The sequence below is a fragment of the Anneissia japonica genome, unplaced genomic scaffold (assembly GCF_011630105.1).
Source record: "Anneissia japonica isolate Jap-2015-1 unplaced genomic scaffold, ASM1163010v1 scaffold1201_len176657_cov207, whole genome shotgun sequence".
Classification (NCBI taxonomy): Eukaryota; Metazoa; Echinodermata; class Crinoidea; order Comatulida; family Comatulidae; genus Anneissia; species Anneissia japonica.
In genome coordinates, this window is record NW_022694568.1 from 111,972 (window position 1) to 129,384 (window position 17,413).

General features: G+C 33.4%; 1 protein-coding gene across 4 annotated transcripts in view; it reads left to right on the forward strand.

Annotated features, from left to right (window-relative positions):
- LOC117101080 (coiled-coil domain-containing protein 50-like) overlaps positions 1–17,413 on the forward strand; it is a 65,341-nt gene that overhangs the window by 5,889 nt on the left and 42,039 nt on the right. For all 4 annotated transcript variants that reach the window (XM_033240947.1, XM_033240946.1, XM_033240948.1 and 1 more), the window contains exon 2: positions 13,400–13,462. In XM_033240947.1, the coding sequence (XP_033096838.1) occupies positions 13,400–13,462 (63 nt within the window). The remainder of the gene's footprint in view (positions 1–13,399; positions 13,463–17,413) is intronic.

Genomic DNA, 17,413 nt, shown 5'->3' on the forward strand with positions numbered 1-17,413 from the left:
TTCATTATATAACAATTGAGTACTAGGAGATTGTATTTACTATTGATGTAAACTATATTATATAAATAGATTCAGGATCAATTTATCCGAAGTCAAGAATTAGATTCCATTAGGATATGAGTAAAATATAAACAAATCGATTAAAAATTTAAAAATATATTTATGGGTCATTCCGTGTCAAATCAACCAGATTTCAAAAAAGGTTCCAGTATGACCCTCTCAGATTATGATGAAACGCCATAAAAATGATCCACTATGTGAAAAACCAACACTTAAAAAAAATTAGTGTTATAGGTTTTGTAATTTCTAAGATATTGACTCCTCAAAAAAGGGGCGTGGTTCTTCAAGATGCACAAACGCAATTTCCTTGAATTTTGGAAGCTTATAACTCGAGATTGGTGCTATCAAGGTCAAACTTGGTATTCTAACTTATATTCCACCATATTACACAAATATGGCATCAGATTAACTGTTATCCATTCTCTTTTAAAGTTATCTACACTCAAAATAGCCACTTTGTTTAACAATGCAATTTTTTTTGGTGATTTTTGATGTCACCATGTGTCCATATGAGTGAGTGTATACATCTTATATTACAGATATATTATCTATGGGTAGTTGTCTCTAGTCACAAGCAAGTACAGGCTGATCAAATGAATTAAAATGGATTGGCATCCATTCAAAGTTGGGACCATCCCTAAAAAAGTGAAAAAAGCCTATGTTTCCCATTAACGGTTCGTCATGTGGACAGTTAAAATCTTTTCTGAAATTTACACCAGTTAACCAGATGTATTAGATCTACTTATACACCAAATTTTAGCTTTGGTACTCAGCTCCTTCAGGGTTAGATACTATGTTGAAAACTACACTATATTTTAACATAATCGGAAATAACAAAAGTTTTTAAGAGTTGGATCATTCCATGCCATGGGATCATAGATTTAAAAAATTTTTTATACTGACAGTTATTCATGTGAATTGAAAAACCTGAAATTTTTATACTCCAATTCTTGTTTGTTTTCCCGTAGCGGTACTTTGATGTAAAAGGGGGCGTGGCACAAATTAGTGCACTGTGAAATTAACTTTGATTTTTGTATGCTAATATCTTTGGAAGTAACCTTCGGATTTTGTGGTGTAGGTCATCTTTTACTACTGATTCCAAATCTGCAATCAGAAAAGTTGTAGCATGTACCATTGTGGAATAGCAATGTCTAAAAATGGGACAAAAACCTGTCTGGACCAACTTTTTGCATTTTTGGAGGGCTATATCTGGGGCAAATGAGCTTAGTTAAGTTTATAACTATATATATATATAAGTACTACTGGGTGTGGGTTATGATTCCTAAAAATTTGCAGATTAAAAAATGTTTTTCTTTTTAAGTTACGGCGTTGAACTTCTGAAGATATTTGGATATGAAAAATTCAAGTTCAGTTTGCAGCGCACTATTTTGTGCACACACCCCTTTATGACAAACTGCTGCTACGGGAAAATTAACAGGAATTGGAGTCTCAAAATTTCAGGTTTTTCAATTCACATGAATATCTGTCAGTGTGCAAAAAATCTATGACCGATGGCATGGAACAACCCAACTCTTAGCAATTTTTCGTTATTTCCGATTATGTTAAAATATGTGTCTGGACCATTGTTCAGGTAGCCGCAACTCAAAAAGTAAATCAGCCTGTGCTTGCTTGTGTCTAGAGACAACTACCCATAGATAATATCTGTAATATAAGATTTATACACCCACTCATATGGACACAGGGTGACCTCGAAAATCACAAAAAAATTGCATCGTTAAACAAAGTGGCTATTTTGAATCCAGATAACTTTAAAAGAGAAGGGATAACAGTTAATCTGATGCCATATTAGTGTAATATGGTGGAACATAAGTTAGAATACCAAGTTTGACCTTGATAAAGCTACCAATCCCGAGAATATAAGCTCCCAAAGTTGGAGGAAATTGTGTTTGCGCATCTTGAAGAGCCACGCCCCTTTTTTGGGGGTGTCAATATCTCAGAAACTACATATCCAGTAGGGCTAATCTTTTGTGTATGTTGATTTTTCACTTACTGTAGTGGATCATTTTTATGGAGTTTCATCAGTCAACCTGGGACCTCTGGTTGATTTGACACGGAATGACACTTATTTATAATACATTTTTATTTAATACACTTACCGTACTTGCGCGAATAAGCGCCCGGGCACTTAAAATATTTTTTGCACTTTCTGAGGGGCGCTTATTCAAACAGGGCGCTTATTTAAACGGGGCGCTTATGAAAACAGTGGAAATTGAGGGGGCACTTATGGAAATAGATGAAAATCGAGGGGTTCTTTAATGGGAAATTATTCTAATAATTAAAAATACAAGTGGCACTTTTTGAATGAAAAAAAGATTATATAAAGACATTACGAATGGTGGTTAGAAAAGATAATCGTCCAGAGAACATGGCTCATAACAAGAATGCGTGAACATTTACATAACAGCAAAATAGCAGATGCAATTAGTGATGGGTAGTGGTTAGCTTGTTGGCCATTGGCCGATTGAGATTAGCAGGATGGCAGGATCATTGTATTTTTCTTGAAAACTTGGATGAGAATGTCCTTAAGGTAGAAAAAAGAAAAAGAGGAGTAGGACTAGACATAGACAAATATGTAAAAAGATTAAAGTTGGAAATATACTGTCTGTCCAGGGATCGGAGCTCTGTCCAAGAGAAATTTCCTTATTTTGATATTGACTGAAGAGAGAATGTGTTTCCACTCTACAGCTCAAATCATGCCAACAACCACAGTCCAAGGATTGATTTGATTATTGACTTGCTAAAAAAAAAAAAAATCTTATGAGGGGGCGCTTATTCAAATGGGGCACTTAAGGAAATTTTCACGTTAGGAGGGGCGGTTATTCGAGAGGGGTGCTTATTCAAACGGGGCTCTTATTTGCGCGAGTACGGTATTTATAACATCTTTCATCAAATATCTACTCAGTTCAGGACTGCTCATTTTATTATCATAAATTTGTAGGGCTAACGGTACAGTACCGTATTTATAGTTTATTGTTTTAATACATCAACCCTGTACTACATAAACCATTACTGTTATCAAGATATGCCCAAACTATGCAAGATATCACAATAAAGAAGGTGGTAGGGACGATTAAAATTTTCGAGAAGAAAGAAATATATTTTTCATTTCCCGAAAGACATCAGCTCTTGTTTTCTGTCACTTGTGATTAGTCTTAACTAAAAATATGCCTAAAAGTCAGCAATCAGCAACACCACAATGAAGCAACGATGATAAGCATACTGATGATAAAGAAGATCTTCAATGATTTTATGAATGCCGCACCACCATAATTACCAACTGAGAGATTTGAAATGCATGACACCAGTTGTCTGGAGGTTGGGGGAGAGAGGCAGAACCCGGTGTGTTCAGAGGGTGAGGGCCCCTGGCACTCCGATGATCTGAGCATTTTTAACCTGTTTAAAAACGATTTCAGGGAGTGTTGAAATTGCGATATGTTACAAAAACAGTTATTGAAGCCACGTACAATTTTAGTTTCAATGTACATTTTAAATTTGAGCACCCAAACTATTTCCACAAATTTATTTATTTATTTAAACAAACACAAAATGAATAGGCAGAGGCCTACGTGTACTGACAATTTTTAGTAACACGTAAGTTCACGTAAATAGGACTACTGTCTAATCAAGTTATTTTTATTAAAACTAATGTTTTCTAATTTTAAATGCATCCTGAATTCCTGATAATTTGTTATCATGCAACTTGTGCTAAAATGCGTGTTTCCACCACAATCGCCTTGAAATGCGGGACTGTCTTGCGCGATGCGAGACGGTTGGTAATTATGCACCACACCATAAGAACAATAACTTCTTCTTTTTCCAATCACCTCAAAGAGCATAATAATGTAAACCTGGACAACATCGTAGGGTTAAACGTTCCAAGTCAGTAACGGTATAGACCAATATGTTTTTTGTAATGCAATATTCATCGATTTTAGTTCAGTACTAAACTTAACTAATATCTCAGTTGTCCCTGCAATTAACCTTCTATAAACTGATTTCTTGCATACTTGACACATTAATTAGCACCAAAAGTAAGGCATATTTTTTTTATGGAATAACAAATAGTTTATATAGCTGTACAGAGCTGATGTATGCTAATTAGCAGAGATTACTTATAAAATATACTGTACATGGTAAAATTTAGGCTGACATTAGCTCAGGGCATAGTAACCACCTACAGTATTAATAATAATAATAATAATAATAATAATAATAATAATAATAATAATAATAATGAAGTGAGTATATATTTGATGAAATATGAAAATGTTTGTTTTTTTTTAAAGTTTTTATAATTGTCTTACTCTGTTAATGGAAACTTATTTTTTACTTTGACAATTCTGTATTATTCACTTCTAATATACTGTATATTATATTAATCATCTTTATTCCATTGATGTAAACTGAAAAAAAACAAAAAACCATTGAGCATTGAAAGAAATAGAAAAATAGAATAAATGTATATATACATTTTTTCTATTTAAGTTGTTGTTAGATCTAACAATAATAATAATAATAATAATAATAATATCTCGAATTTATATGGTGCCAATTCCAAACAAGATCAAAGGCGCAACGCATGTGAAAAGCCACCAGAAAACAAATAGGTCTTTGGCTGTGACTTAAAGTTGCAAATAGAGTTGGAAGAAGTTTATTTGTAATTGTAATTTGGAAGTTGGTTCCAGAAATAGGCAGAAGCAAAAGTAAAAGAACATTGACTGTAGGTTTTGGTACGGCATTTGGAGACAGAAAGAAGGATTTGAGAGGATGATCGGAGACAGCGAGATGGAGTATATCGGAAAATCATTGAACGTAAATATGAAGGTTCATTCAGATGGAGAGCTTTAAAGGTCAAAACAAGTAATTTAAATGCAACACGTTGCCTGATTGGCAGCCAATGAAGATCACGAAGTAAAGGAGTGACATGATCATACTTCCGAGCACCGGTGCATATACATTAATACAGATATAATACAATTTAAAGGCAAATAGAAAAAATTATTAGATTATCACTCCCGCCAACATAAAAATTCGGGGAAATATTGATGCGGGAATAAAAAAAAAAAAATTTTCCGCATCACTTAATATTTCAACAGCATACAATAAAAATGCAATTTTGTAACTTTAAATACATTTTCTTTAAAAAACTAATATTAAACCTGTTTATACAATATTTACTATTATAGGCCGGCTACAGGCCAAATATAAACAGTCCCTCCCTCATCGATAAAAACAAAAGCGAAATAATTTATTATACCTATTAAAAAAAAAAACGCCCTCCTACATCAATTTAAAAAAAAAAAGAGTGATATCTAATAATTTTTTATGTGCCCGAAATACTGTACTCATTTTGTTTAAATTTAGAATAAGTTCATCACCGTTCATGTAGTAGTACATTATATCTTGAGGTAAGGTCATGGTTGAATGTGTTTCTGCTGACACATCAATGTCAACGCATTACTTACCGAGACACGACGGGCAAAACCAGGCGAGTATGGGCAATTCCATAATTAGGTGGACATGACCTAAAAATTAAAATTTATTTTTTTCTCAATTATTTTGGTTTTGTATGACTAAAAACATACCAGCACTTATGGAAAACACAATAATCAGGATGCATTTTCAGTATATGGTAAAATCTCATATTTATGTCACATGTTAATTTAAAATTTTCAATGTAAATCATGAAAATTTTTAACTAGCCCAAGTATGGATTAAGGATTGCTTTATCCATGCAATTTTATCATTTATTTATTGAGTTATACCCTTTCACACATTTGTTACCCAAAATTATGTTTTGAAAATAGATTCAGGCTACAAAGTTTGAACTTTGACATCCTTTAGGGGTCATGTAACGTTACTAACCAAAAACACAAGATTATTTTTGTACATGAAAATATCTTTTCACGTAGGATACTCACAGAAACAACATAATATTAATAAAAACATTAAAAAGGCAAATTATACGCCATAATAAAATATTGGAACCACGCTTCAAAAAAATATTAATGCAAATACAAGGTCAATAAACAGACTTAGCGTGTCACTTGCTATCTAAAATAGAAATTGTTTGTATCCAAACATTAGAATTTTGTGCACCACCCTTAAAATTTTGAGGACATTTTCTGTATTTAGTATCTGTATATAATTGAAGAAGAAATATGTGGTAGACACCATTAAAAATAATAACTGATGCCTAGTTGTTGTAAAGTGTATAGTGGATTTGAATAATTATTGATTCATTCATAACAACATTTATTTTCATAAATGTTAAACAATATTTATAGTAAATCATTATTATAATAAGACAACAAAAGAATTCCCCTGAAAATATGTTTTAAATGTAGTAGTAGTATCCGACGACAAGCAATAAAAAAAAAAAACTAAACTGGAACAACTGTCTCGACACGAAATGTTTAGTGTATCATACAAACGTTTAAATACCTGCCTCTGACCACAAGCAATCAAGACAAGACTAGACAAGAACGACTCGCTCGACACGAAAATTTTAGTTTATTATTAGTTTATTTACCAACATTCAAATACCTCTGACCGCAAGCAATCAAGGAAAGACTAGACAAGAACAAACCCGCGCGACACGAAAAGTTTAGTATATTATACAACGTTGAGACCGCTACACAATGGCCTTTGCTTCGAGATTTGAGCAGGAAGGCAAGGCAAAAGCAGCTTTTTTAGCTACGTTTTTTGTCTGCTGATCGGTTAAAAAACGTAATAACTGATAATTACTTCGGTTTTTTAAATGGCGCTATATAAGTTCTTACTTTATTATTATTATTATTATTATTATTTCATTTTTATTTTATCACTGAAAAACAACTGCTATAAAATGTTTAGCCCATAAATTTGATGTGTGTGAAGAAAACACTAAACAATATTTTAATTTGGACCTTCAAAAAGCAGTTAAAAAGAAATGGCTATGAAATTTTAGGGGGGTCTAAAGCCTGTTTAGCCCCCCCCTCTAAATCCGCCCCTGAACCGATTTTTAACGGAATTTGGACAATTATTGTTTTAAAAGTTGGTTTCTATTGATTATTAAGCAGTTTCTACTCTCGTGTGGTAATATTTTTATAATATTTTTAATACGTGTGGTTCCGCATGGTGGCGTGCTGTCCCGTGTGGTCCTGTTTGGTCTGTGTGGTATTTAGTAGGACCAGAGTTAGCAGACTTCTCAAGAAGTACTAGCCTACGGAACTTCCGTAGTTAGGCCAAGGCTGTTGTATCCTTGACACGAATATAAATATAGTACACAATGGTATCCAAAACATCAAGGACTTTTATTTCTACTATACTCAGATACTCGACTCAAATTGACTCCCCTTTGTTAAGAAAGCACAGCTTATATACAGCAGCAAGCTTTTTCCCTGGCTTCCAGGCAAAGCTTGAGCCTCGGACGAATGCAAATTGTTAGGACACATAGAAAAAATGATTAGATTATCACTCTTTTTAAAAATAAAATCATTGAGGGAAGGAACAATAGATTATTTCGCTTCTGTTTTTATTGATAAGGGAGAGACTATATTTGGCTAGTAATAGTAAATATTGTATAAAAAGTGGTTTAATTTTATAGTTTTTTAAAGAAAATATATTTGAAGTCACAAATTTGCATTGTTATTTTTACTGTTAAAATAATTGATGCGGCAAAAAAAATTTCTTTTTTTATTTCCCGAATTTTTCTATTTGCCCTTAGCTTAAAATAGGAAAGTAATTCTTCTCGCACAAGTGGATTCTAACTCGCACAAGTGGATCTTTTTCCGCTCGAACTAGCATCCGCTCGAATAAATTCCACTTGCACTGGAATTCACTCGAAGTAGCATTCGCTCGAAATGGCATCCGCTCGAATCCACTGGTTCCCATTTAAATTATGCCATATGGGCGTACAGATGATTTAATTTTATAGTTTTAGTACGTACAGAAATAGACAAAAATACCACAGAAATTTACTAGGCCTACTGTAGGGTAGGGGCCTACGACGCATAGGCCTAGGTCTAGTCCCATAATAAAATAGGCCTTGGTCTGAATTCCAGAAAAAACTTTTCCATCAGGATCTTTAGGGCACATAGAAAAAAAATTATTAGATTCTCTCTTTTTTTTTAAAAAGTGATGAGGGCGGGCAGGGTTTTTAAAAATTTTTTTTTAATCGGAAAAAATAGAATTGCTTTTTCTTTATAGGACTAGCCTAAATGAGGGAGGAACTCTTTCTATTTGGCAAGAATATTATAAATATTGTATAAATAAAACTGGTTTAATTTTATTGTTTTTTTAAGAAAATGTATTTCCAGTCAAAAATTTTTTTTTTTTTCATTCATGCATCATTATTTCCCAAATTTTTTATGTGGGATGATAACCTAAAAGTCATTTCTATGTGCTGTTAGCTATGTTGTTGTGCGCATTATTGTGTTACTTATTGCGCATTTTGATTTTCTGGATGTTGTGCAGTATGCAAACTGTGCAAGGTTTCCTTTCAGCCATTATCATAAAAAGTGAAATTTAAATTTATTAACTGATGTTGTTATTACTGTACCTGTAAGATGATCAATATACAAATCACGGATTGGCGAGTCTAGTGGTATATATACAGCTGCTACGATCAAGTACGGGACAGCTTGTGGAAATTTCTAATGAGACAACATAATCCATAAGACTTCCAAGTCAGCTGGAACGACGATGTCTTTCATAACTTCGGCCTTAATGTTATCCTTAACATAGATTATATTAAGTTTGTGCTGTCTACACCTTTTGAATGAGTTAAAAGAGTTAACATTAAAAACAATTCAGGTGCCGTTTGTGGGGTTATCCACGATTCCGTTAACAGCTATGTCAATATTGTAATTATTAAGAAGCAGATCCAGTTCATCAAATTTGTTCAGAATTGAACATGCGTTAGTGGCAACAACTTTAGGAAGAAAAGCTGGATTTTTACTTCAACATGTGTTGATTGCCTGTTACTAGTAAAATTGTGCCTCGCTGTCTTTCGTGTTGTAATCCTAACAGGTATTGACCTTCGTTTATTTTTGCCTGCACGACATCCTCTAGGTTTGGTACGAGTGATATTTAATTCATTAGCAAAGAAAAACTCTTTACCTTGTTTTGGATAACTAATCCTTTTATTCACAAACGGTATCTGTCTCGAAAAGCACATTATTTCACTGATCACTTTAGCACGGGAAAATATTCTCACACAGCACACGAATTCCGTATGCAAATGAGTTGGTTTCCTGAGCCAAGGTGACGAAATTCATGCATTGTTGGCGGAGCTCAGCCTCTCGGTGATGGCGAAATGTACGAGTTAGCCAAAATTTGTGTACCAGTTGGCATGTGTATTTTCGTTTTAATATCATGCTGCTGCATGCTAGTGGGCAGCTATTTCATAGGCTACAGTACCTCCCTCTCTATCCTCTAGGCTAGAATTATTAAGAAATTAAATGAAATTAAACATAAATTAAAGTTGACAAAGAGAAAATAAAGATTAAGTTTATGAATGATTTTACCTTTGTTTTTAAAATTTTTCTTTCAAAGACCTACAGTATTCGATTTAAAAAAATTTTTGAATGCTGTTATTTCCGTTTTAACTTTTATTAATTCATGCAATTCAGCCATGTGCTGCAATAGGCCTAGCCTATGCATTTTACTAGAAGATTAAATACTTCATTGTACAAAAAATTGTACTGTAAGTCATTGTCAATGCTATCCCGGTATTAAAAGTTTATAAATTTACAAAAATCAAAAATTGGGGAAAAAAAATTAGACCCCCTAAAAAATAAGACCGGCAAAAATAACCATCCATACCCCCCTCACCAAATGCATTTCCACCCCATTACCTACCCTCCCACCACCTTCCCATCTCTCCCCACAACCCACTCACACATGCCCTGATGATTCTACTTTCTGATGATTAAAGCCTGTCACACTGGTCAAGCAACCCATCAACAGAAGAATAAATTGACTATCAAAAAGTGGAAATTTATTAAAATGTGCACAAGCTACCCCTGCCTTAGTTTGCAAACTGTGCTGAATCTTCAAATTGTGCAAAGAAATCCTTGCAGAGTCTGCAAATTGTGCAAGAAAGAGCTTGTACAATTTGAAAAATGTGCAAAAGTCTACTGTACATTGTTACTAAACAACTCATACTTGTTGGATTACTGATAAATTATTGAGAAAGCTAAGAAAAAGTGGCCCGAAAATCTTCATCTTGTCTTGTTTGTTTACAATTTCACAGCTGTTATCCTGTACAGGTACATGTAATTTAAGGCAAGACTTTTTATACCAGTGAACCCGCAGACTGCAATTGATTTCGAATAAAAATACAATTTTATTTTTGGCCAATTAGCACACCCACCACACATTTCAGAAAAAATTTTTTTCTTACTTTTTTAGTACGCCCTCCCTGCCTTCAGATCTCCAAAGATAAGACGTGTATTTCTTTCTAATTATATAAATTTGAAGCATTTAACCATCCTATTTTACATTTACCAATAAAATTTTATTTTTATTTTCCCCTCCGTCTGGATAATTTTGGCAAAACTGCTCAATACTGTAAGAAAACAAAATTTTATTTATTTTTTATTCTGCCCTCCTCTGATAATCTTTAAAAAATGGGGCCCTTCAGGAAACAAACCTGCGGGTTTGAAGGGTTACAATGTATCCTTTGCTCTTCTTTCCCCTTGTCTTTTCTTTCTTCTTGGTTTCCTTTTGATGTATGTCCTCTTGTTCTTGTAAACCTTGTTCACTGTTTTATTTTTTTTTCCATTTTCCCTTCTTTGTCTTTTCTTTTGGTTACTTTACTACTGTAAAAAAAAAAAGGAAGAAAAAGAAAAAAAAAAGTTATTGCCCAAAATGTCTTAGAGGCTATTTTCGGGCATGCCACTGGACCCCCTAGGGTGGTGTTATCTCGATCGGCCTACTTTCATCCACCTTTTGGTCTGCCCTTTTGGACATCTTTGGATCCGCCCCTGTACAGATATTCGAAGTTGGACCTGATTGTCAATCCCTAATATTGTGGTCTAAAAGCATTAATTTAGGGCCAACAACAATAGCAGTTCCTTACGGTACTTTCCTTGTCAATGGTAGCTGTCCTCATGTTGAAGACCTTTGCCATCATTGACCTCAGATGACATATTAAACAGTATAATAATAATACTGAAAATGTTACCTTTCAGAGTCTTCGTTTTCCTCACTCAAAAAAACGAAAACTTGGAAAAATGAAGACTTTGAAAGGTAAAATTTTCACTATCATGCAAATAACGGAGTCAGATAGTAGTATGCTGTTAGTATAATTATAATTAATAATAATAAAACTGTATTAGCTCCTGACAGATCAAAGATCCCTCTAAAACTAAGTGCTTGATATACAGCCTGGCACTCACTGCGTTGTACGGCAATCATATGACCATCGCACAACGAATACAAATCTGCTAACTGTGAGCACTAGACAACACAACTCTGTCTGCTGGTTGTCGGTGGCAATCTAATTGGATCGTCATTAAAAACGATCTGTTGCGTTCTTCATATAACTGACAATTGTTGGGAGCAGTGAGTGTCCAGCTTAAGTCTTAAAACTATCCCCCCGTCGGACACCAACCCGGTATTTCTGAGTCAAGGCTTAAAACTATCCCCCCGTCGGGCACCAACCCGGTATTTCTGAGTCAAGGTTTCCGGGTCGGGATTACAAAATAGGACAATTAAAAATCACTTTCAAATAATTGTGGTAAAAAACTGGACACCATCCCAGTATTTCTGAGTCTAGATTTCGGGGCTGGAATTTTAACAACAGTATTTTTAAATTTGTAAGTCCTACACTTAACTAGCATTAAACTACAGTATCCCCCGCTGAACACCATCCCAGAATTTCTATGTCAAGGTTTCAGGGCAGAAATTACAGACTTTTAGCACTGGTTTATGCTGTGTCAATTTCTTGTCAGATTGATGATCTTTGCTGTGGTATGTTGAACTTGCTGCAGTTTGGCAATCTCGCAGTATGGTAAGCCATATGAAAGACTGTTACAGTCGAGGCGCGAGCGAACAAATGCGTGGATGAGCTTTTCAAATGCGTGGATGAGCTTTTCAGTAGATGCTCTGTCAAGGTACTTGCGAACTTGACCTATTTTTCTGAGAGCAAGGTTAGCAGCCTTACAGATTCTATTAAAGTGAGATGACATATTGAGCTCGTCATCAATTGTAATGTCAAGATTGTGTGCTGATGAAACGGTATGAACAGAATCTGAGCCAAATTGAATGTGATTAATTTTCTTAGTGCGACGCATGGACCTAGAATACAGTATACTGAGAGAAACCATCATTATTTTTAAGTGAAATTTTATATACTGCAGTACTATTATTATAGCTAGAGAATCTAGAACTTGTAACGCCAGATTGGAACCCTGACCAGTGCGATCCCTCCAGGTCAAATGGATCCCAAACTTCATCGATGGATAGGGCCGTTCATCTCCCTGATCAGAGAACACTGTCCCTAATGATTACACATGCTAATCTCAAATTCACATCAAATATTTCCTAATGAACTCTACTCTTTCAAGTTGTGTTGATGGCTCTCTGAAGAATGGAATTAGTTGGTCTTCCTATGGCTTTAGTTTTGACACTAAGGTAAGAGTCTTATTACAAGGATCATTATTATCTTCATGGGTACAATGTGCAATCCAGTTTTACTGCTGTTGGTAGAATTCCATTATAGAGTTGTATCATGTATGTGTGTAGAGTTTCATTTTACTGATGACGTCAGTAATTCCTATCCTTCATTAGTTCATCTTCTTATCACTTTCACTTTCATTTGAGTTCATTTGCTGATCTGGTGTTTGTGTGTTTACACATTTGAAGCCATTTATTACCATGACCATGACTGTTTAGGGAACTATGCATTGGCATACAGTATCTGTTTTTTGACATGGTAAGATTGGACAATGGGCATATTTATTTTTGAATTAGGGATGAAGGAACTTTAGAATTTTATTAATACTTTGGTTTTGAATGTTCTTAATTTAAAAGCAAGTATTTAAAGCACTTTCATGTGTGTATTTTCAATAAGGAAAATTTATAAATGTCAGTGGTTACGTAATATGCATGGGTACTCACAACAAAATGGATAAAAAAAGTCTGTTCTAAAATCCCTAATTTTATAAGAGGTTATGATCAACAGTAGTAGGAGTATATAGAGTCTTGTGTGTTTTTGTTTTTGTTTTAAATGAAAATAACAGACATACAGTACAGAGAGTCATGCCGAGACATTTGATATCAAAGTTTCTACTAAATTGAAGTTAATGATTTCAATTATTATTTTTTTCAGTTTGTCAAAAGTTTGGAGTTTTGGAAGATGGTGTTCTTGCTCACACACTACAGGAAGAAGAATGTAAGTGAAGTATAAGAAATATGTTATGAGTTATAAAATTTGACACTTATGACACAGTATTTCTTGTTACGGACTGGAAATCTTTGAGAATATAACTAGTTGTATCTCTTTAACTATATAAAATATTAGATTTAAGTGTATTTAATGTTAACACATACCTAAGGTTGAATAATGGAAGGAAGAAAAAATTATAATTTGCTTTTTTTTATTTATGATAAAAATTGTATGCTCCACATTTGTGACCCAAGCTCACTGTATTGAGAAACAAGCCAAGCTACGCCAGTCTTACGCCGTTGTGTGAACATACCCGTATTCAGCTAAACTAGGTGTGTGTGTTTTTGTTTCCATGAGGTTATCAGACAGAGTGGTGAAATGCATGGTCATATTATTAAATGCATGAATGATTACCAATAATGTACCAGGCATTGTTGACACTGTATAGGTGTGTTTTCACTGAAAATCAGGATAGAAATGGTTCTATCAGTGGTTGATTATAATAATAAGCTTTATTTCAACACGGAAACTTGGTTCAACTAGCAGTTGTTTTTCTGCAAGGCCGTGTATAAGGCACAAATTTTACAGTATACAAAAATAATAACTTCAACACTTTGTAAAATTAAAATTAAATATAGTACACAAACTTAACTACTGTTTTTGATATTCACTTATGCTTATCACTAATAACTAATTGAATAACTAATACTACTAACTACTGAATTTGATAAAATAGAAAGTTTACACTAGCAGAGAAAATACAATAATAGTTTCATTAAAAAAAAAAAAAAATACAAATTCTTTACAAAATTGCCATAATATGTTTTTTAAATAAGGAAATGTTTTTGCAATTTTTTAGATCGTCATTTAGTTCATTCCAAATCTTTGCACCTCTATATGATAAGCTTTTTTTTTATAGTCAGTTTTTGGTTTTGGTAGTGTTAATATTGGTTTAGTTCTGGTATCATAGTAATTATTATCATAGTAATTATGATTATCGGATTAGCAAGATCCATCTTGTAACTGTTTACTGCCAATAGCTGTAATACCACAAGAAAATCACTAAAAAAAGGTGATCTTATTCCTAAGCCTAATGCTCCTTACAGTACCTACATTCTTTTCCAACGATTGTTTGTTCTGCTTTCTCTATCTCTTCTTTCAAATCTAACCTCCAGAGTTACCTTTCATCCAGTCTTGTGTACTGTAATTTTCCCTGTAGCCATTTCTTTTTGTTGCAGTACAGTATTTTGCTTTGTTTTTTTGTAAAGTAAAATATTTATTATAAATCTGTAAATCTAATTTTTATATAGTGGTATGAGAAAATGAAGTTAGATCACTTAAAAATTCAACTTTAAAATTCCTTGGGAAATAGTGGTGGTGCCAGCAGGGCCAGGTGGAATTCCCCCAACCATCAGACAGACCTTGATCCCTGACATGCGATGCCACAACAACGTTATTATTATTTATTCAGGCAAAAGATACAATATACAAAATATAATACAAATCAAAAAAAATAAAACGAACATAACATTGAGATGTACATTAAATAGACCATAGTCATTAACTGCCAGAAAGCACAAAGGAGCCTAAACCACTGTCACCGAATAGGTGTATACCTCCAATTAATGACTACCTGTACTTAGATAATACAAATAATATAAATGACATAGAAAAACGAAAGTGACTAAAGCATTACATTATAATATTAAGCCTAAGATATATCCATAGATGCAATTATAATTGAAATATTAAATTAGTTATACAAAGTTATTAACATAAAAAATATAAAAAATTAAAACATAGCTTGCACATTCAGCCTATTGAAAATATGGAACAAATTTGAAATTATTTCATTTTTACTGTAGTTAACTATCAGTAGCTTAGGCTTATTTATCATGATTTGATTCACCACGTAAATAAAGGGGTGGGGTGAATAGGTGGCTAGCCACCCTCCTTTGGTGACTGAAAAAAAAAATAGTCACTCGTCTTGTGTGTGTGCTTCTCATGTATACATGTTACGTACATGATTCCAATTACAATAACAATTGTAATAATAACATTCATTGATAATCATCAAACCAATCATTTGAACTTAATTAAACTAAGCTAAAACCAAATATTTGATAATAATTTTTTTTTGGTACATATCCATTTGTTTTTGATGAACAAAATTATAATTAGGCACTAAAATTTACTTGGTACTACTTTGATTAAGAATTCTAATGGATAGTGTTACGATTGAATTGAGAAATATATTTGTTAATTATACTTCCACAATTATTAAATTACTGTCCAATTGAATTTATTAAATTAAACTCTATATTGAAGTTAAAGGGGGGGGGGGTGCGGGGATGAAATGATTAATTTTTAATTTAAAATAGAGGGATGAGCGGCCACAATGACAGTGACGGCACTCGATTTTGGAGCGCGGTATTTGAAAACGAGGCTTGTAAACTGGGTCCCAAAAAAAAAAAACTGGTGCTACAGGATTTTGAGCTAGTGTTAAAAGATAGGGAATTTCCTAAAATGTACAGACTTTCAAAGGTTTGCATTTGGTAACCCCATAAAAAATCGTGTCAAACTTCAGATAATTCAATGTAAATTTGGCCGTTCTTTTCATTTATATGGGTTTTCACTTATGAAAATGTCTCAATTTTGTGTAAAATAACAGTTTGCCCCAGTTTTTATTTCGGAAATTTGCGCTAGACAGGGAGTCAGCTGATTCACTCAACCATAACGAGCTGGTAACAACACAGCCAACTGATGAGAATGGTCGTCGCGAGCGGAAAATTGAAAAATTAGGACTGGCGAAAATATTTAATAATAATAATATAATAAGTCGAAGGCATTTTTGAAGAATGAATCTTTCAAAAAGATATGTTTGCTGGTTTGGATAAGGAAGTCTTGGAAGTGGTGATCTTATAAGTGGCGTTAAATAGGTTTGTTACCGAACTTGTCTTACCTGTGTAGGCATAACCTAGCATTAAGTGCAGTAGGCCTACCGTATGTATGTAGAGAATACAGAATACTACTCTACTGCCTGGCGCGACCTAGGCCTAGGCCCCTAGTTTAGGCCTAGTCATACGAAAGATAATAATAATACTTCAAACATTAGACAAACAAACAACACTATTTTAAATAAAGTACATTAATTTACCTGTTTATTATTATATCCATGGAACTATCTAGGACCTACTACTACTACTACAGTAATACTAAAATGCCAGTTTATTCGTCGTGGAAAATAGTCTATTATACATACATTGTAATTGTCTTCATCTGTAATTTTTAAACTAATTTATATTTTTATATTAAAAAAAGTATTATATTAATGAAATAATTATTTCTATTCAAAATAATTGTTTAGGTTGTGGCTATGTTACACCACTTTGCAATGCATTTGAATATGGGCTTTTCACAGTGATGGTTAATTAAAATATATATATTTTCAACAAAATTTATCATTGATGATTAGTGCTATAATGATTAATTCCTTATAAAGATATTGTAATATCAATACTAATTATTTTTGAATGGTCTAATAATAGTCACTCTGATTTTTTTAAACTAGTCTGTTCAAACTTTTTATTGTACGTCTCTTCTTACAGGAAATGTTGACATGTTGGATATCGATGGCTTTCATTTGGTAGGCTAAAGAAATCTGACAGAAGGGTCATCCCATCTTGCACTGTGTGATCGATTAGGGACAAGTTCCCAGAAACTGTGAAGACTGCCCTGGGTTTTTTGATGCTATAGATGATGATGATGATGTGTTGAAAGAATTACTTATAAATTGTTATGGAAGATACCTGATAAGTCCATCCTCATTAATGCAACAAATCTTTGTAAAGGATTCATTCTTGAAAATTCATGCGACATCTGTGATCTGTTTTTTTGACAATCTCATCACTCATGAAAGGAAATTTTATCAGCATTGGCCTAGAGCTTTTGTATATC